Raw genomic sequence first — 23,099 nt, 5'->3', positions numbered from 1 at the left:
AAACAAGTACGCCGTCGTTATACTACTGGACGTAACCAAAGCATTTGATACACTTGAACATGGCATACTACTCACCAAACTATACTCAATAGGTATAAGACGAACACTGCATACATGGTTCAAGACCCATGTATGCAGTGTTCAACCTCTCAAACAGAACACAAGTAACAAAAATAGGTACATGTCACAGTCGGGGTATACAAATAAAACAGTGTACCTCAAGGTGCCATATTATCAACCACTCTATTCAACATGTACATTAACGATGTTCATAACATATCAATAAGAAGTCAAATATTTCAGTACGCAGATGACATTGCACTACTAGCAATCCACACAGACATCAACACGGTTCTCTGCAAAAGACCTAAATGAAATCACAATATACTTCCACCAATACGCAATTCTAATCAACGGCACCAAAACACAGATGATGATAATACACAACCCAAGATTCATACGCCCCGCATCACTATCGATACACTGTCACACATACCGCTGCATTAACAACAAAAATACCTGCCAATGTTCCGAAATCAAACCTGTAACACATGCAAAATACCTCGGTCTCTATATAGATTCCCACCTTAAATGAACAAAACAAATAGAATACCTACGCACCAAACTCCGAATCATCGCAGCAAAACTCTTCCAAATTAAAGACATTATTCCATCCAACATAAAAAACTCCTATATCACGGTATCTGCGAATCCCTACTCAGATACGGAATAACAGTCTATGCAAACACATCAAACAGCCACCTAACAAAATTAGAAACATTACACAGGAAAATTGTGTCAACAGTGATCTGGATACCTTACACGCAACAACCAATATCTGACAATCACATGGCGATACAAAGGATTCTGAGCATTAAAAACCTGAAACACTACATGACATTAACAAGGAATTATTTCAACATCACCTGTCGAAACAACAAAGAAACATATCGTATAACACGGCCCACAACAACTCTCTACATCCCTATACCCTTCAACAATTCATACGGTTCTTTTGTGAGATCACATCAGATACCCACGCAACTCAACAACCTACCAAGAAATTTAAAACACATAGATAACTACAGAACATGAAAACACGAACTCTGGAAAATATACCAACAAAGTATAATTAATATTTATATTAATTTAAATTAATACATGTATACCATTAACACTAATATACACATCACAAATAACCAGCATCCCATACATAAACAGTAGCAACAACATAAATAGTGAAGCCTAAATCCCACTCTCTTCAAAAAAGCTAACCCAAGCTTCGAAGTAGGTGTAGGTGGGATTAACTCGCCTCACTCAACCACACCTAATCCTTATAACCAAAGAAGCAGATTATGTAATAAAAAAGTTAGTAAAGTATACAACAATAAAGAAGATACTGAAGATTCTGATTATTATGTGATAATATCATTAATATAATACTCGTATGTAACATGAAAAAATAATGCAATAAATTAATCTTATAATCAAAAAATTATATAAACAAAAAAAAAATTATTATACAAAAAATTCTGAATAATCTTCATTCTTAACATTAGAAAAACATATGTTGTAAATATATAATATGGAGGCAAAAAAATACTACTAAAAATTTTAGTTGAAACCAATGTAGAAAATGCAGAACTTAGAGCTGAATTCTGTAAAATTATAAGTTGCAATGTCACTCAAGATGTCTATTGTATATGTAAATATTTTAACAATCAATAAATTACTATTACTAATAAAAATTATTATTATTATTATTATTCTGTATATTCTATATTCAACAATTCTGTATAATCTTTATTGTTAACATTAGAAGAACATGTGTTGTAAATACATAATAGAGAGGCAAAAAAGTATTATTAAAAATTTTAATTGAAATCCAGTGTAGAAAATGCAGCACTCAGTGCTAAATTCTGTAAAATTATAAGTTGCATTGTACTCAATATGTTTATTGTATGTGTAAATATTTTAGCGATCAATAAAAAAAAAAAAGTAATAACCACACTTGAGTAGCCGTGTTGTTTGTTAGTGTGCCCGTTTTCCAAGTAAATGCTATGGGTGCGAATCCCGCCTTGCCACGGATGTTTGTAAAATAAATTTAAAAAATACCAAAAAAAAGACACAATTTTTAAAAAGAGAAAAAAAAATTCTTATCCCATCCACGGTAATATTAGTTTACAACCATTCGTGGATGGCGTCCATATAAAAAAATAGATTCGTGAAGAATATATACACAATGGGGTTTTTTAATACAAATCATCTCTCCAAAGGAGAACCAATCCCACTGCAAAAAGTCTCATTCATCATTTCCCACTCGGAGCGAACACAGCTCATCTGCTGTCATAAGCAACACCCCCTCCATCGCACTTTCTCCTTATCCTTCAGAAACATGCTACATACTTGAACCTTATGTGGTAGATGAAATTCATCGCAAGGTGTACGCTCATTCCTGGAGACCTGCAGTGGCTTGACAAGGTTCCATGTGTGATTCTCTTGAGAAGGGTTTCTTAGGTGATCTAATCCTTCATTCACAACGGCACTAATGTATATGATGAGTTTACAACCTTTTTGTGGTGGGACTCCCATTAAAAAACGACCATCCATTTAACTGCTGATTGTGCCATTACAGCATAGGCTGTTAACATATCAATATATTTGTGATGAATAGGCTCTCTTGATAATGCTAGTTGTATACAATCTATCGCAGCATCAGGTCGTGCATACGTTTCATTTCTTGCTAGGTTTATTAAGATTACAGTCGGCTATATATCTAACCTCCCTTTTTATGTATTTTATGTATTTCCTTACTTGTGGGATTATGCTATTCTGAAGATGCTACCATTTTGAATATCTAAGAGGAATGTACGCATTTTATTATTTAAGTGGACGTCAACCAAGTGTCGATTATTATTTATTTAAATGTAGCCTTGAATGCCCGTTGCTTGGAATTTACAGAAATTCACATTAATATATCATATAAGACCACTATATTTCCAGAAATAGCGATCCTCCTTCTTTCCCTCAGATTTGTTTTTCTTCAAATATCTTCGCAACATTCATGGCCTTGCAATTAACAAGGGGTACATCCAACTGGTTCTGGAAATCCACACTCAGCGACGTTTATCATCAACAATACATAGATGGTTTTCCTTTTAGTGAACGTGTATTATTGGGTGTTTACCTAAGGTGGTTTTTAATTTAAAAGAAGGATAAATTAGAGATATTGGAGAGAAAGTTGCAGTCATAGAAAAAAAAAATAAATAAGAAAGAAAGAAAGAAATGAAATGAAATAAATAAATGTGAATGGTGTTCAGTACGTCATGCAGGTCTCCTCTCAGTTCACGGAAAAATATGAAAAATCTATAACTATGAAACAATGCACTTTCTCGTTTTCATCTATGGTGAGAAAAGTGATATTATCTGCGTATACATAAGACAAGATAAAAAAAAATCACCTCCTCTGGTGCTTCTTTTAATTTCTATACTTGCTTTTATTATTACAGCATAGGTCTGAGTAGTATAGCAGCCACTTGAAACAAACACGTCACGATAACGAATCGTGACGTGATTGGTTGTTCAGATGAAGACGTCATTGTGTGTGTGACGCCATGAGTTTGGAGTGGTTGGAATTCCCTGGGGGAATATGTGTCCGTGACGTCAACTCTTGTGTTTTGGTTTGTGTATGGAATTGTGAGTGATGGTTAGAGATAAGGATTCGTGTCGTGATTGGTTGAACACTTTAAACCAAATAGGGATACCCTGAATGGGGGAAGCTCATCTGTGTCCTGTATGTGTGTTGTTATCAGATGAAGATAAGTGACGTCATTTGTTGGTTGTAAATAAATGATGTTAACGATTTGAATGGAAAAAGAAGATATATTAGTGGATAAAGAGTCGTGGTGTGATTGGTGGGACACTTTAAAACAAATAGAGGTAGGGTGAATGGGGAAAGCGACGTCCGTGTCCTGGATGTGTATTGTTATGAGTTGTAGATAAGTATATGGTTTGCATATGGCATTATAGGTGATGGATAATGATAAGATAGAGTTTGAGATGATTGGAATTTCGCAGCCCCCCCCCCTTCTGTGAGGGACATCATGTGGTTTGTTTGGTTCGCAAAAAGCATTGTGGGTGATTTTAGAGATAAGGAATCGTGATGTTATATGTTTCGAAATTTCTGGGGAACATATGTCTCTGTGACATCACATGGTGTTTTGGTTTGACTATGGAATTGTCGGCGATTTTTTTGAGATACTATATCTTGGAATTTTCCCAGGGTGACAAACATCCATCATTGTAGTCAAGTTTTGTCTTTTGATGTCTATAGATGGCAGTGCTAATTTCCAATACAGTTTAGGGTATTTCTTTGCTGTTAAAAGACTATGGGAATTCGTCGAGTAGAGTAGAGCATAAATAGCAGCAGCATTTAGGCTTTTCTGAATAATTTAATTATATACTAGTGTTACTCAAACACACACTTTTTTTCTCATATACATATCTCATCCGAATATCTTGATTTGTATACATTAAGATCTTCAACTTCATTACTTTTGCTAATTAAAGTTATCTTTTTTTATAAAATGTTTTGACTATTGGTATTTTTAGTTTACAATCAAGAGAAAAACCAAACGGTATTTAAAAAATAAATGGAGACTTAAATTGATAACTTCTGTATGTAGTCTAGAAATTCTAATGATAATTTAAATTACTTGCAGTCTTTCCAGAATGGGGACATCTTGGAACTATCGAGGTTTTCTGACTATTCCAAATTGTTAATTTTTAACATATATTCACAGCACAAAACAAAAACACAAGGTCTGAAATGCACTTGACTCTTTTTCGTTAAAGGTTAATATGCGCTTCGTTTCTTTCCTTCACTCATGGTGGCACTGTGTCATTTCCCTTAGCCAATTTATTCTCCCTACTTGTGAACTTTTCTTACTGGGAGGCTTGGAATTCTCCTGGTCTTACTTGAGGGCTTGATAATGCTTCCCACACGACAATCCAAATTTCACCTTTTTCAGGACTCACATTCTCCCCTTGATGTTTTGCGTGGAACGATCAGTTCGAAGTTTGAGTATGTGAACAAAATGTTTACAGATAACTCAAACATTATCAATAGGTAGCATTAGACAATTTTCTAAAATAATTAATTACAGGATATCAATTTCCAAAGTTTTTTAAAGCAAAACATATAATTCTAATCAATAAATAAATTGTGTGAATTTCTTTTCCCCATATACTGTAAATTTTCAAATGTGTTATCTTAAACTGTGTCATTTCTCTTTGCTTTTTTGTTGAGCCTACTTGGGAACTTTTCTGACTGGGGCATTTGCACTGATGTTCATTTATCTTGAAGCTGTCTGACTCATTTCTGCTCATTTGGTTTTTGCTCTGTAGACATCTGTAAATCATTAATCACTTCCTTTCATAGATGTATCGTGGTATTCTTCAAAGGAAAAAACAGATTATTCTTGGCTGTTGAACTATGGTTTTTACAGTAGCGGCAACAATTTATCTAAGCCTTTTTTCGACCGGTTCCCGAGTTAGTCGATCTCTGGCACTGGCAAGTGGGTTTTTCCTCCTGGAAACTCTTGAGTTTTTCGTCCCGTAAACTCAATAAAATCGACCGTAGAACCCACATTATTTCAGACATTAAATATATTGTGTTAGGTTAGGGACCACGAGATGGCGGCACATTTGAGCCATCTCTCTTTACTGTGTACCGCTTAATTAGTAATAACCTTTGGCCATCTATCTCTGATTGGTACCAGTGGAGATTGAACTGCCAACTCAGTCTCCAAAAGTTAGATAGGGCTAAATGGCCTTGCCTACTCCCCATATATGGGAATAAAAAGCGTTAGCTGATTTTTTTTTGTCTCACCATGTATTTTCCACACTAAGATCTGCCAATGACCATCAAATTCGCATCTCTAGAAGAGTAGAGATGCGATTTTTTTTTACAATAATTAAACAGAATTGCATTAAGATATAATGTTATGAATTTATATATCAATTTGTAATCAGAATAAGTGAGTAAAGTTTCACTGTGGAAAACGCGACAACAGAAACATCTTTTTCATTAAGTTACAAATGCATATTTTATATTTTTATTGCTCAAATATTAAACACTGAATGCTGACAGTCGCACTTTAATTCCAAAGCTCTGAACTTACTTAGTTATGTAACTGAAATTTATTTATTTTTCTTTGGTTAGCATTAGTAATTTAAGTAACAAAAATGAGACAAACCAGGTTTTTTCGCATTCCTAACTAAACAAAAATTAAGACATTAAACTAAACACGTCTGAAAGCAGGGATAGCATATTTCTTGAAAACAATATGCAACAATGTCAACTAACAAAAAAAAGTAAGAAAGAAAGAAAAATTGTAAAGAAAAATAAAATGTTTACCTTCATATAACTGTTTATGATCACAGCAAGAAAGAAATTCTTCAGCTTTTCAAAGTTTTAAAATTCCTACCCATATTGTTTTCATCTTTTAGTATCATTTAAATGAAGAACGAGTCTGTCTATTAAGTTGGTTAATGTTTTTATTATTTTTTACTTCCACTGGCGAGTATTATTTGATATTTGCATTTTGATTCACTTGTTATCTGCATGCTACGATACCTTTATTTTTTACAACAAACGTTTTAAGAGTTTAGTAACTTGATGGGTTAAAATATCTCTGTCTCTGTAAATAACCAAATTCTAGCAATCGTATTGTTAGAGTTTGTTACGACTGTTTTTTTTTATGTCTGGTGAAGGTATCTACAGATGTTGTAACAATATTGTCACTTTTCAGATCATTTGTACTTTATTCACCAAACTACAATTCCGTTATTTGCTTTGGTCTCTGTTTTTAATTCCCCCAACACTAGAATGTATGGGTGGTAATGCTGTGAAATACGTTTCAAATCGCACTCACGTCACTTGATTTTATCTGCTCACTACAATACCTTTCTTCTACAGCAATATGTTTAAGAGTTTTAGTAATGTGTTGGGTTAAAATATCTAATGTCTCTCTGTAAAATAACCAAATTCTAGCAGTCGTACTTTAAGTACTACTGTTTTTTCTAGTCTGTTGTAGGTATCTACAGATATAATAAAAAATTTGTAATTTTTCAGGTGAAATATCCTCCACTATAATTCTGGCTATTAATTTAATACCTGATTCCTTTTGCTTCCAAGAGTTGACACAGTTTCCTGAAATATTTGCAGGCTTACATGAACAAATAAGACATTTAATTCACTGAGTGGATTTTCAAAAAAAAAGTCCCTGGTTAATTTGGGGCATGAAATTTCACAAGGAACAAAAAAAAATGGTCTTACTTGAATTTTTATAACACATCAATGACACCCAATTTGCTCATTTAAATTTACACATTTTATATGAGTGAAATATTATTTACAAATGCATTTACTGAATGTAACATACAGAAAATAAATAAAGTGAAAAATACAATCTCTTTTTTGTTCCTTAATCTTCATATTGTTAAATTTGCACTGTTGTTCAAAGGTTCTTCCCATGCTAGTGGAATTGCCATCGTGTGGTTTTTGATAATGTGACTCTCATCTGAAAGTTTAGTTTAATTTTGTGATCCTTGCGAATTTGTTACTGTATGGCACCACAAATAAATAGTTATTTATTATTATTATTATTTCACTGATTATTAGCTCTGATCTTATATTTTATGTTAACTTTCTGTTACAAAATTCTAAACAATTAGAACTTTTCACAATGAAACTTTGAAAGAATTTTGTGGCTTGCCCATTATTTTTACTTTACTGGACACAAAAGACCACAACATAATACAGCAGCTGCTGTGGATGAACGATTGCCTTAAGTCCAGAGTCACTCGACTCTATGGTTTTTTCTTATAGTAAGGTTTACCCCTATCATGCCCTACCCTGACAGTTCCTTAAAAAATGAACCATTCGTGCAGATGACTAAACGACATGTTTTCACATGCTGCTGGATATACTGTTGATTTGTTCTTATCTTACTTTGTGTGGGAAAAGTTAAATTTGTATTTGTGCTATCTCGAGACTACAAACCTTTTTTCTATACCAAACATAAAAAACAATAGAGTCGAGTGACTCTGGACTTAAGGCAATCGTTCATCCACAGCAGCTGCTGTATTATGTTGTGGTCTTGTGTGTCCAGTAAAGTAAAAATAATGGGCGATAGTGCAGTGTCAGATGTGCCATTGACTGATGAGAGTATAGAGATAGATGAAATTAAGGTGCTTAATATATTAAAGAACCTTAATGCTAACACTGCCATTGGGTTAGATGGCATATCAGCCCATGTGTTACGAGAATGTACAAGAGAATTAGCAACTCCTCTAACCAGGATGTTTAATTTAAGCCTCAGTTCTGGTAAAGTGACAATAGAGTGGAAAGAGGGGAAAATAGTTCCATTGCACAAGGGAGGCTCTAAGACTGATGTTGCAAATTATAGACCAATCAATATATCTGGAGTGGTGGTTAAGATTTTGGAGAAATTAGTTAAAATTAGAATTCAGGACTGGGTGGACAGCAATATGATACTTTATAAGGGGCAACATGGTTTTGTGAAAGGTAGGTCTTGCCTAAGTAATTTGCTTACGTTCTATAATAAAGTAACAGTGGAGTTGGATAAAGGAAATCCTTACTCAGTGATACTGCTTGACTTTGCAAAGGCTTTTGACAGGATTCCACATGGAACTCTGTTACATAAATTAGAGCAAATGGGTTTGGATCCGAAGATGGTGATTTGGATTAAAGGATGGCTGGTGGACAGATATCAAAGAGTGGTTTACGGAGGAGCTGAGTCCAGGAAAAGGCAAGTGACTAGTGGTGTACCTCAGGGCTTAGTTCTTGGTCTTCTATTGTTTAATTTGTACATCAATGATATTGGAAATACCTTGAATGGAAATATCCACTTGTTTGCTGATGATGCAAAATTGGGAAGAGCGATAATCAATTCAAATGATGTGGATATTTTACAGGATGACTTAAATAGGCTGATGCTATGGACTGAGGTAAATGGCTGTCAGTTCAACGTGGCTAAGTGTAAGGTGATGCACTTCGGGAGGATGACATCGCATGCTGTTTACTATATTAACGGAACTGAACTTCAGGAAGTTGATGAGACAAGAGACTTGGGAGTTATTGTGGACAGAGAACTTAAGTTTAAAGGGCATATTGCTAAGATTGCCAAAACATCACATCAAATTACATGGTTGTTGAGGAACACACTAACAAGCAGGGATAGGAAAGTTATTATTCCACTCTATAAGGCATTAATAAGGCCGTATTTGGACTATTGTGCACAGATCTGGTCGCCAGGATTTCTTGGTGATGCGGAAGTGGTAGAGAGGATTCAGAGGCGGGTTACAAAGATTGTTGCAGGTCTGTGGGATGTTCCCTATGAGGATAGATTGATGATCTGTGGGCTCCAAAAACTAGCTGATAGACGTAGGAGAGGAGATATGATAGAGGTATTTAAATGGTTAAAGGGATTTTACAGGATTGATACTGATGATATTCTTAAGACCAATGCAGGATGTGAGAGAACGAGGGGCCATCCCTGGAGATTGTGTAAGAGTGTGGTTAACAAGGGTGTTAGGACGAGATTTTTTACTTGGAGGGTTGTGAATGGGTGGAATGCTTTGCCAGAACTGGTTGTGAATGCTTCAACTGTGAATGAATTTAAGGAGAGGTATGACAGGTATTGTGTAAATAATGGTTAGTGTGTCAATGTCGGGTCTCCCGCGATGAGTCTCTTGACTCCATGGAGACACCGTTAAAATAATAATAATAATAATAATAATTATTGTAAAAAAAAATCCCATCTCTACTCTTCTGGAGATGCGAATTTGACGGTCATTGGCAGATCTTAGTGAGGAAAATACATGTTGAGTTGATGGAAAATTGTTGCATCTACTGTAAAAACCATAGTTCAACAGCCAAGTATGATCTGTTTTTCCTTTGAAGAATACCACGATACATCTATGAAAGGAAGTGATTAATGATTTACAGATGTCTACAGAGCAAAAACCAAATGAGCAGAAATGAGTCAGACAGCTCCAAGATAAATGAACATCAGTACAAATGCCCCAGTCAGAAAAGTTCCCAAGTATGGTCAACAAAAAAGCAAAGAGAAATGACACAGTTTAAGATAACACATTTGAAAATTTATAGTATATGGGGAAAAGAAATTCACACGATTTATTTATTGATTAGAAGTATATGTATTGCTTTAAAAAAAACTTGGGAAATTGATATCCTGTAATTAATTACTTTAGAAAATTGTCTAATGCTACCTATTGACAATGTTTGAGTTATCTGTAAACATTTCGTTCACATACTCAAACTTCGAACTGATTATACCACGCAAAACATCAAAGGGAGGATGTGAGTCATGAAAAAGGTGAAGTTTGGATTGTCGTGTGGGAAGCATTATCAAACCATCTAGTGAGACCAGGAGAATTCCAAGCCTCCCAGTCAGAAAAGTTCACAAGTAGGGTCAACAAATTGGCTAATGAAAATGACACAGTGCCACCATGAGCGAAGGAAAGAAACAAAGTGCGTATTAACGTATAAGGAAAAAGAGTCAAGTGCATTTCAAACCTTGTGTTTTTGTTTTGTGCTGTGAATATATGTTAAAATCAACAATTTGGAATAGTCAGAAAACTTCGATAGTCCCAAGATATCCCCATTCTGGAAAGACTGTAAGTAATTTGAATTATCATTAGAATTTCAAGACTACATACAAAAGTTATCAATTTAAGTCTCTCCATTTATTTTAATTAAATAAATTTAAGTCTCTCGATTTATTTTAATTTATTTTTAAATACCATTTGGTTTTTCTCTTGATTGTAAACTAAAATTACCAATAAGCAAAACATTTTATAAAAAAAGATAACTTTAATTAGCAAAAATAATGAAGTTGAAGTTCTTAATGTATACAAATCGAAAAATTCGGATGAGGTATGTATGTGAGAAAAAAAGTGTGTGTTAGAGGAACACTAGTATATATTTAAATTATTCAGAAAAGCCTAAATCCTGCCGCCATTTATACTCTACTCTACTCCACGAATTTCCATAGTCTTTTAACAGGAAAGAAATACCCTAAACTGGATTGGAAATTAGCACTGCCATATATAGATATCAAAAGACAAAACTTGATGACAGTGATGGATGTTTGTCACCCTGGGAAAATTCCAAGATATCATATCTCAAAAACATTGCCCACAATTCCATAGGAAACCAAAACACCATGTGATGTCACAGAGACATATGTTCCCCAGAAATTTCAAAACACATAATGTCACGATTCCTTATCTCTAAAATCACCCACAATGCCTTTTGCGAACCAAGCAAACCACATGATGTCCCTGACAGAAGGGGGGGGGGGGCAACGAAATTACAAACATTCCAAACTTTATCTTATCACTATCCATCACCCATAATGCCATATGCAAACCATATACTTATCTACAACTCATAACAACACATCCAGGACACGAACGTCGATTTTCCCATTCACCCTACTGCTATTTGGTTTAAATTGTCCCACCAATTCCACCACGAATCCTTATCCACTGATATATCTTCCTTTTCCATTCAAATCAATAACACCATTTATTTACAACTAGCAAATGACATCACTTATTTTCATCTGATAACAACACATCCAGGACACTGACGTCGCTTCCCCTTTCACCCTACCCCTATTTGGTTTAAAGTGTCCCACCAATCACACCCCGAATCCTTATAACCATTAATATATCTTCCATTTCCATTCAAATCAATAACATCACTTATTTAAAACTAACAAATGACGTCACTTCTCTGCATCTGATGACAACACACATACAGGACACAGATGAGCTTCCCTATTCATGGTATCCCTATTTGGTTTAAAGTGTCCAACCAATCACGACACGAATCCTTATCTCTAACCATCACCCACAAGACCTGACGTCACGGACACATAATCCCCCACGAAAATTCCAATTTCATGACGTGACACATAGAATGACGTCATCATCTGAACAACCAATCACGACATGATTCCTTATCTTATCTTGATCTTGTTTAAAGTGGCTGGTAGGCTACTGGTCTGATTATAATTAATATATTAATGAGAGAGAGAGAGAGAGAAAGAGAAAGGATACAATATTATGTAAATTGATTTCTTTAATTTAAATGTAAAACAACTTATGAAAATTTGTCTTCTAAATTCTATTGAAAGGTAATCTAAATTTTTTAAATCTAATTTAATTTAATTACTATATCTAATTATACCTACTAATCTAATCTAAGTTAACCATTTTACCTCTAATTATATATCTATTCTATATATATATATAAAGATATGCCGAAATTTGAAACGCTTTTATGTCACGTTTTTTTTTTGTCTTACCAGTTTACTGGCTCTTACTGGCTTTCCAGCCCGGAACTCGGATATATATATATATATATATACTGAATAATGACAAACATAACATATAACATATTCCAAAATATCAATTAGCTTTCATATTCTTGTAGTCTGATGTTTTGATTGCAGAAAAAAAAAAAAAAAAAAAGAAAGATTTGTTGAAAAATACATGCGTGAGCCAATTGAGAAAATGGCACAGTATATGAGATATCACGCAAGCAGTCGATTAAGCAGGCGTGTAAAATGATTATTCTGTCCATAGGTGGCAGCACAGTAAACACGAAACCAGAAGAATTACAAAAAAAAAAAAGTACTTTTAAATTACATCCTGCCACACAATAAATATAATAACCAATTTGATGGGAAGTAAAAAGCTTTAAAAAAATAACTGCGTAAAATTGTATGAAATAAAGAGAACCTGTATTTACAACATCAGTAAACTATCTTTAAAAGGAAAGATTATAGTAAACATATGAAAAGGTAAAATATTCTGGTCTTCTCGTAAGTGTAAATGGGCAGAAAATAAAACTCATGGATCAGGAACTTGATATTACTTATTTTTCATAATAAAATAACAGCTGAGTTGGATAAAGTAAATGGCTACACAATGATTCTGCTGGATTTTGAAAGACATTTGATAAAATATCACATGGAACTCTGTTACGCAAATTAGAACAAATGGGGATAGATATGATACCGGTTAAGTGGATAAGAGGGTGCCTGCTGGACAGATATCATTAACTAGTATATATGGAGGGGCAGAAGCGAGGCGAAAACAGGTGATTAATGGCATGTCGCAAAGTTCAGTGCTAGGACCATTGCTGTTTAATTTCTACATACAAAAGGAGGTGGCTAAAGGTGTGGAATTTTCGATTAAGACAGGGTATATGTGGAATTCCCGTGCTGGCAAGTATACCAAGCTTAGCAGATTGCTTGGTTCAGTGCCATGGCATGTAAAACTGCAAGGGCTGGATGTCAATAGAGCATGGGAAGTGGTCAAGGAGCATTTACAGGAGGTTATGGCTGATTGTATACCTAGGGTCAGAATAGTAAAACAAGTAGGAGTTAAATGGATGAATAACACCATTAAGCTTGAGCTGCAAAAAAAAAGAAACAACTGTGGAGGGAAATTCAAGGGAAAGGTGACATGCAGGGACACGAATGGTATAAAGCTCAGGACAGAACGGTAACAAGTGTGGTAAGAAAAGCAAAAGTGGATTATGAAAGGAAACTAGCTATGCAAGCTAAAGAGAATCCCAACCAGTTCTTTCAATATGCTGCAAGTAAAAGAAAAACTGTACACGGCAGAATAATTTTAAGGAATGCTGATAGTAAGGAGGTCACTGAATCAGTCCATATAGTGGAATTACTGAGTGAGCATTTTGCAAGAGTATATCATCCAGGTGATGACACTGAAAGAATGAAAAACCATTAGTTTATACAGGAATTGTGATGAATGACGTGGAGGTGAATAGTCTATTACAGAACCTTAATGTGAATACATCTGTGGGATTGGATGGTATACCAGCATGGGTCTTACGTGAAGCGGCTAAAGAATTATCAGTGCCCTTGACCATGTTGTTTAATCTGTCTTTCGGGTCTGATTAAGTCCCGAAGGTGTGGAAAGAGGGGAAAATAGTTCCACTGCATAAAGGAGGATCCAAGACTACTGTTGCAAATTACTGACCAATCAGCATATCAGGAGTCGTTCTTGACTGCTTTCTTCAAGGTCTTGAAGTCAAGGGAAAAATACAGGAATGGATTGATGAAAATGAGATACTGTATGGGGGAAAGCATGGCTTTGTGAAGGGTAGATCGTGCCTCAGTAACTTGCTCAAGTTTTATTACACAGTGATGGCTGAACTGGATAATGGTAATGGGTTTACAGTGATACTGCTGGACCTGGCTAAGGCTTTTGACAGGATACCACATGGAATTCTAATCCGTAAACTGTAACATATGGGAATGGATATAGGGTTGGTGAGATGGATAGGTGGGTGGTTGATGGAGAGATATCTGAGAGTAGTTTATTCAGTGGTAGAGTCCAAAATACGGCCTGTGACTAGTGGTATGCCGCAGGGTTCTGTTCTTGGACCACTGCTGTTCAATTTGTTCATCAACGATATAGGGAAGGATCTGAGAGGAACGGTTCATTTGTTTGCTGATGATGCAAAGTTGGGTAGGGCAATAGTGAATGCAGAAGATGTCAAAATTTTACAGGATGATTTAGATAGTTTGGAGGACTGGGCTAGGGAGAACGGATGTCAATTTAATGTGACAAAATGTAAGGTTATGCATTTTGGGGTGAAAAGATTAGCAGCAGTATACCACATTGGTGGAACTGTACTCCAGGAGATTGATGAGGCCAGGGACTTTGGGAGTGTTGGTGGATAGGGAGATGAAGTTTTGGGGACACATTGCAAAAGTGGCTAAATCAGCTCATCAAATCACTTGGTTGTTGAAAAATACTTTGACGAGCAGAAACAAGGGAGTTATTGTTGCTCTGTACTGAGCCTTGATAAGACCTCATCTCGACTACTGTGCCCAGATTTGGTCACCTAGGTTTCTTCTAGATGGGGAGAAGGTGAAGGCGAGTGATCAAGATGATAGCAGGATGATAGATGGAATGAACCTTATGAGAACAGGTTGGAGATTTGTAGGTTGCAGAAATTGGTTGATAGGCAGAAAAGGGGAGATATGATTGAGACATTCAAATTGCTGAAGGGTTTCTATAGGATTAATTCAGATCTTTTTGAGATCAGGACTGGTGGTGGGAGAACTAGGGGACATCTATGGAGCTGGGCAAGAGTGTGGTTAGCAAGGATGTTAGAGCTGGGTTCTTTGCTTTTAGAGTGGTAAATGAGTGGAATAAGCTGCCAGAGTCTGTTGTGGGTGCTATGACAGCGAATGAGTTCAAGGCAAGGTATGATAGATACTGTGAGAATGTCGAATACTTGTGTGGACATGATGTTTAGGGCCTCCCTCGATGAGTCTAAGGACTCCCTGGAGTCGCCCGTAATAATAACAATAATAATTAATGATATAGGAAATAACCTGAAAACGAAACAATCAGTTGTTTGCTGATGATGTGAAATTAGGTAGAGTAATAGTTAATCAATGTGATGTGGAGAGCTTGCAGGACGATTTAACCAGGTTGTCAGTATGAGAAAAATTTAATGGGTGTTAAATTACTAAGAGAAAAAAGAGGGGATATAATAGAAACATTTAAGTCACTTAAAGGATTTTATAGGACAGATGTAGGAGAAATGTTTCAGCACTTGGCTAGAGGAACGAGAACATGAGTCATCCCTAAGTTGAATAAAAGTGTGGTTAGTAGGGGGTGCGAAGACTAGATTTTTTGCTTGGAGAGTGGTGAATGAGTGAAATGGATTTCCACAGTCAGTTGTGAGTGCTTTGTCTGGTAATGGGTTCAAGGAGAGGTATGTAATAATAATAACAATAATAATAATAATATACATTTAATTATATTAAAAATGTATAAACTATTACCGAAGAGAATGAATAATCCAAAACAAAATGTAATGCAAAATGTATTAAATATTTTGAACCCTCAACTTGTTTGTTTACCAGGAGTAATTTTTGTCCTTTGTGAGTACATTCACAGGCATATTTAATCACCAGTGTTAAATCATTATCCTGGTTATGGGAGGACTGAAGTTTCTTCAAAAATTCCATGTTTGGTTTAGAGAGTAGAGTTTTCAAATTGTATGCAAGACCTTTAATTGACCAACTGCACTTGGTATCTTTGATTTATAGTATAACCAAGTGGAAAAACTTCTAATAACTGTCTCTAATCCACAGTATTTAAATAATAAGGTTTGACACCTTTTGGCAACTCATATATGAAAATATGACTTCTTCATTACTTCAACCTTAGTATCACCTCTGGGTTTGGCTCTCACTGACGAGACCCCAATAAAGGTTGAAACTGGTTTGGGTAGTGAATCCTCCCATAAAGCATAGCATTATACATACCCGTAAGGTTATGTTATGTGCTTTGTATTATTATGGGATACTAAGGCAAATGATGTGAAGTCATTAGCTTCTATATACGAGTTGCCCTGTCCTGAAAATACTTCAGGCACAAACTTTGTTTGCTTACACTTGGATAAAGGATTAAACCAAGTATGTAATTTCTTGGTATCTTTAATTTAAAATGTGCAAGAGATATTACTATGTAATCCATTGCTGTAATAATAAATGGTGTTTTATAGTTTTTGAATGAATTTTATAATTAAATAAAATTTAAAACTTAAATAATTATTTAATAACAATAAATAAAAATAACTAGCCTGTTAAATCCTGACAAAACTAAGAGAGAGAGATTTCCATATTTTTTATATATTTCCATGTAATATCTATATTTCTATGAAATTTATATATTTCCATGTAATTAAATTACATGAAAATATAGGGTACAATAGATAGTACCCTATATTACGGAGTATCCTAAAGTAATTTAAAAAAAGAAGATTCAGTAGATATCATTTACAAACATCCTATAAGCTGATATTAAAATTAGCTTTCCTAATCTGTTCTCCCAAAGATATAAAATTTATACACTATCAGTACCTCAAAAACATAGGATGCATTGTCAAGTGGAAACTCCCACATTATTGACAGGCTGGCCAATCTGCAGCCAGACAGAGTGAGAGAGAACATCCAAATATACAGGGCGGTTCAAAATTCCACGTACAAACTTTGAGGGGAGGTAAAGAACATCAAAATCAACCTTTTCACATAGGAAAGCATGGCCGGAAACGTCACCGGAAAGTACTAACAGGGACACAAAGATATAGAAATAACACAAGGCAATGAGTAGTGTAAAAAATTTTATTAGGCGTAACTGAACAGTTCAATAGTAGTTGGATACATAATATGGTTTCACATCAGGTGCTCAAAGTTACGACCATTAGCAGTGATGCATGCCTGACACTGCCGACGCATTGAATGCCATACATTTTCGAAAACCTGGAGTTTCTCTGATATTAGCAGTGGCGATGGCAATTCTTGCTACAAAGTCCATGTCAGAGGCAACAGGCATTTCGTACACCATGGCTTTAAAGGTCCCCCACAGAAAGAAATCAATGCTCGATAAATCAGATGAGCATGGGGTCATGCAACGGATACACCACACCCAATCCATTGAGCCCAAAGGACCTGTCCAAATACTGATGCACAGAAATGCCAAAATGGGCTGGAGCCCAGTCATGTTGGAACCACATCTGCCGACACACAGTCATTGGAACATTGTTCAGTAAATATGGCAGAACTTCTCCCAGTCAGGTCCGATACTTCTGGAAGTCCAGTCGGGATGGTAACAGTTATGGGCCGACTAAACAGTCAGCAATGATAACTGCCCATACATTAATGGCGAAGCTTTGCGCAGCATGTGATCGCACAACGCGTGGGTCCTCATGGGCCCACAAATGAGCATTGTGGGGCTCGAAGACCCGTTCTCGGGTAAACGAAGCTTCATCCATGAACACAGGGGAACGCCAAGGGTATTTGCCACCCGGATGCAAACTTTTATCTGCCACCCTTAATACAAAAAAGAAATTAAAATAACAATAATCAGCTAACCCTTTTTATTCCCGTATATATAGGGAGTAGGCGAGGCCGTTTTTAGCCCTATCTAACTTTTGGAGACTGAGTGGGCAGTTCAATCTCCACTGGTACCTAATCAGAGATAGTTGGCCCAAGGCTAATTAAGCGGCATGCAGTGAAGAGTAACGGCTCAACAAGTGGTGCCATCTCGTGGTCCCTAACCCTAACACTCATATTTAATTTTAATTAGAAGGGAAACAAACCCTGCATAGTTCACATTTTTAATGCGAATTTAGCCCACTGAAGGATTCAAACTTATAAAATCAATCAATGAATCTGCTAACTCTTTTTATACTCTCCAAGGAGATTAGGAGAAGCGTTTTATTCCAAACTAACTTTTGAAGACTAGTGGGCAGCCATCTAAAGCTAGCCCAAGACTGTCAGCGATTTCATTTGGCATCCTGGGAAGAGATTATGGTAGACAACTACTGCCATCTTGCAGTCTCATACCCTAACACTATATATTATTGTCTAACACAGTGTGAGTTTTATTGTCAATTTTCTTGGGTTTACAGGATGAAGACTAATTGGTTGGCTGGTTTCAGATTTATGGCTGAAGCAACTCTGGTTATGATGCCGGTATGCTTTTTAATGATGTGTGTTCTGATGGCTGGTTTGCCTGTTTCCAGGAGGGGTAAACCCTGCAATCCCTGTATGAGACTGATTAACTCACATTCAGTTGAAAAGTCCAATAAAGGCTCTTCATATTTTAGGATTCAAACCTAGGTCTTCCCAACTAAAGGGCATCATTGAAACTCAGCAATGGAGATTGTTTACAGGATGAAAAAGCAAAGTTTATGAGGGGGGGGGGGAACTCTACCTCTACTTGAATTCTGTCCATCACATGAAAGGTTAGAAAGTTATTGAAGATGCCAGCTTATACCTCTAATAAGTAGAAGGGTAGTGTTGCATCCTCAATCTCACAGTTGGTTTAAGTGATAGTCAGTCTGTTGGTGTAGAGCAGAGATGCCATCAAGCAGTTATTATTATTATTATTATTATTATTCAGGCCTCCAAGGAGTCAAAAAACTCTTCGAGGGAGGTCCTTCCTAAGACATAAAGTCTGTCAAGACTCATCGAGGGGAGGTCCCCCCCTGAGAAACACAAAGTCTATCATACCACTCTTTAAACTCACTGACCGTTCTCGCTCCCACCACTCCATCAGGCAATGCATTCCACGGCTCAACCACCCTCCACACAAAGAAACCACTCCTTACCCTCTTGCTCACGTTTCCTTTCGTAACTTCCAGGGATGGCCTCTTGTCATCACTCCCTCCCGCTGTTCAACCAAGCGAAAGAACTCCCCAGTGTCAACCCTGTAACCACCTCTCAACAGTTTAAAAGTCTCAATCATATCACCTCTCCTTCTTCTATCCACCAAACTCTGCAGTCCACATTCTCTCAGCCGATCCTCATAACTATCCTTGTACAGTCCTGAAACCATCTTTGTCATCTGTCTTTATATCCTTTCCACAGTTAATTTATCCCCTTCAAATCCTGGGGACCAAATCTGAGAACAATAGTCCAAGTGTGGTCTGATCAGAGACTTATACAATGGAATGATAACCCTCTTATCTCTGCAGGTCAGTGTCCTTCTCATAATAGTAGCAATCCTCTGTGTTACCTTCACCACCTTTGCAATATGTCCCCTAAACTTCAGGTTTCTATCAATCATCAACCCCAGAACTCTTGTCTCCCCTACTTCCTCCAGTTTAACTTCCATAGAGTATGCAGCATCCCATCGATGTTTCCCAAACCTCAAGACCTTACATTTTGCTGCATTACACTGACACGCCCATTCATTTGCCCATCTATCTAGCTTATTTAAATCCTCTTGCAGGGCTACCACATCTGCACTATTACTAATAATCCTTCCCAGCTTCGCATCATCCGCAAACAACTGAATATCCCCCTGCAATCCACTGGCTATGTCATTGATATAAAGGTTAAACAATATAGGTCCTAGTACTGAGCCCTGTGGGACCCCACTTGTAACCCTCTGCCTCCTGGAAACTGCTCCACCTAAGAAAATTGCAGTATATGCCTTTCCCTCATCTAATGTTCTTGAAACTTTATTATAAAAGGCTAGCATATTGCTAAAACAAGAGCATCCTTTCACAAATCCATGTTGATTCTCACAGATAACATTACCCTCATCTTCCCAATGCTGTATACGGTCCCTCACTACTTTCTCCAAGATCTTAACAACTACTGATGACACACAGACTGGCCTATAATTAGACACTTCCAGTCTGTTACCACCCTTATGCAATGGCACTATCTTACCTTCCTTCCATTCCCTGGGCACCTTTCCCGCAGCCAGACTTTCATTGAAAAGCCACGTTAAAGGCACCTGTCAATTCGAATTAAAACCTGTCAATTCGAAACTAGATTTTTTAAACATACATTGCTCTCACACACACACACACACACACACACAAGAAGTTACAAGACTTATAATGAATAATGGTTGTGTGTGTGTGTGTGTAATATTTGTTCCATGTATTGTATTTGCTATATATTGCAATAAGGTAGTTTTTCCTAAGCAGCTCAAGGAATTCCATATTCTTATTCACTTGTTCCTTATGACTTTTAATCATTGCTGCCATAGTTAAAGTCACCCATTATTTTAACTTTCCTATCACTCACCAATAAAAATACAACATGTGTGATTAATGTAAGGTTTGTGCATTAGTAATCATGGAATATAAGCAAGTTCATTAAATGATAAACTTGCTGCCACTTTGGCAGCTTTAAAACCTACCAGATGTAGATGTCTGAAACATAATGTAAGTGATATGGTCAATTTTTGAGCTGCAGGATTAAAAACCTGAGTTTCCAGAAGGAAAAGACTAGAAAACATTCCTCTAGTAGTCAATTAAAATCAAATCTTTCTTCAGATGGTCTAGATGGTTTGTGTCACTTTCACAGAGTTACACATACATCCACATCATAAAAATTGTTTCTAATAAAGATTTTATTCTATAAATGGTAAATAAAAGATAATTCAAGTATAATGACTTTTATTCTTCTACAATACAGTTATCCCTTTTCCCTATGCTTGTGTAGAAAGTGTCCATTAACAAAAGTAAATTTTATGCTAGAAACATTTCTTGCAGAAGAGCAGTGATATTGAATGACATAATAGCTAGAAGGTGTGACAAGAGAGAACTGGAATATGTGGATGCTTGGATGCATTTGAGGACAGAAAGAAATTGTATGTATATTTGAATGAGGAAGGACGTAGGCACCTGGAGAGATTGCTGTTCTGAACAAGTCAGTGTGTCCCAGGGAGAATGGTAGTAGGGGTGGCCTCTTGTGGGAATGGGTACTTGGGAGAAGGGGAATGATATCAGGTAACACTGAGTCCAGTGGAGTCTAGAGGGGATAATGCTGGGTATGGAAACAACAGCATTTATATGCTTTATACTAATGCCAGGAGTATACGGAATAAGGGAGAGGAACTGGTGGCGCATATAGCATCAGCCTGGCCAAAAATTATTAGGATCACTGAGACGTGGTTGACAGAAGAGGATATAATAACAGGAATAGAAGTTACTGGGTACAGCATTTTTCGGCAGGATAGGAAGGGAAAGCGTGGTGGTGGTGGAGTAATGCTTATGATAAGTGAAGACCTATGTCCTCTAAGAGTTGAGACTTTGGAAAGCAGTGACACTAATGATTTTGAAAGCATATGGTGTGAGGTAGAGGTGGGCAAGACAGGATATTTAATGGGGTGTTAGCCGTGTTCCTACAGACCCATGAGCACAGAGAGTGGACCAGGAAATGTTTAGACAGTTGAGTTTGGCAAGTGCTAGAAGAATGATTGTTATGGGAGATTTTAACTACAGTAGTATAAATTGGGGAGAGGGAAGATGCATGTAGCAATAAGGGAATGGAATTTCTAGAATTCTTGAGGGACAAATGTCTTAGGCAACGTGTAATAGAGGGAACAAGAGGTTCAAGAGTTTTGGATTTGGTTATAGCATGAGAAGAGTTGATAATGAGATGACATCTCTCCCATGAGTTGGAGAGAGTGACCATATGGTTTTGACTTGGAAAATGAATAGACATGCAGGAATATCAAAGAGATGAGAACATATGTGGAATTATAAGGCAGGTGATTCTAAGATGTCAACTTGGGGAAGTTTCATGGAGGGAGAAATTCAAAGGCTGAGATATCATTATTGCGTGGAAAATTATGAAAGAATATCTGTTAGCAGCAATGGTAAGTTGAATACCACGAGTAAACAAGAGGACACGATTTGGAGTAAAGTGGATGACAAACAATATTAAAGAGGAATTGCATGTGAAAAAGAGGCTATGGAAGAGATATAAGGAGACAGGTGAAGGGAAGATGCATGAAGAGTATAAGCCACAGAGCAGAAGAGTGACTAGTATGGTAAGGAAGACGAAACTGGAATATGAGAGGAGATTGGCCCTAAGATCCAAAAAAAATCCTAGAGAATTTTTCAGATATATGGCCAGTACGAGAAGAAATGACTGTGGAAGAATGATATTCTGGGATAAAAATGGGAATAGAGTGACTGATGCAGAGGACATAGTGGAATTGTTCAATGAACACTTTATTGAAGTATTTCATCCTGGAGGAGTCAGTTTTAATGCTAGCAGGTTCGAGGTTTAGAGGTACATGAGGAGAGTGCGTTTCAAATACTGAGTACTCTGGATGTCAATAAAGCTGTGGGACTGGATGGTATTTCACCAGGAGTTTTGAGAGAATGTGCTAGGGAACTGACAGAGCCTTTGACCTGGCTTTTCAATGAACGTCTGGCTGCAGGAAAGGTACCAATGGAATGGAAGGAAGGTAAGATAGTGCCATTGCATAAGGGTGGTAGCAAACTAGAAGTGTCTAATTATAGGCCAGTTTGTATGTCATCAGTAGTTAGTAAGATCTTGGAGAAAGTAGTGAAGGACCTTATACAGTATTGGGCAGATGAGGGTAATGTTATCTGTGAGAGACAACATGGATTTGTGAAGGGGCGCTCTTGTTTTAGCAATATGCTAGCCTTT

General features: G+C 36.5%; 1 protein-coding gene across 1 annotated transcript in view; it reads right to left on the bottom strand.

Moving 5' to 3' along the window:
- The window catches only part of LOC150095146 (inactive tyrosine-protein kinase transmembrane receptor ROR1-like), a 122,928-nt gene extending 105,423 nt beyond the window's left edge, over nt 1-17,505 (bottom strand). The window contains exon 1 of the mRNA XM_090411205.1: nt 17,421-17,505. Within this exon, the coding sequence (XP_090267331.1) occupies nt 17,421-17,505 (85 nt within the window). The remainder of the gene's footprint in view (nt 1-17,420) is intronic.
- Nucleotides 17,506-23,099: the final 5,594 nt, after the last annotated feature.

Source organism: Typopeltis vanoorti, chromosome 21, assembly GCF_054136105.1.
Source record: "Typopeltis vanoorti isolate ZY-2024b chromosome 21, IOZ_Tvanoo_1.0, whole genome shotgun sequence".
NCBI lineage: Eukaryota > Metazoa > Arthropoda > Arachnida > Uropygi > Thelyphonidae > Typopeltis > Typopeltis vanoorti.
This window is presented reverse-complemented; position numbering and strand designations above follow the sequence as displayed.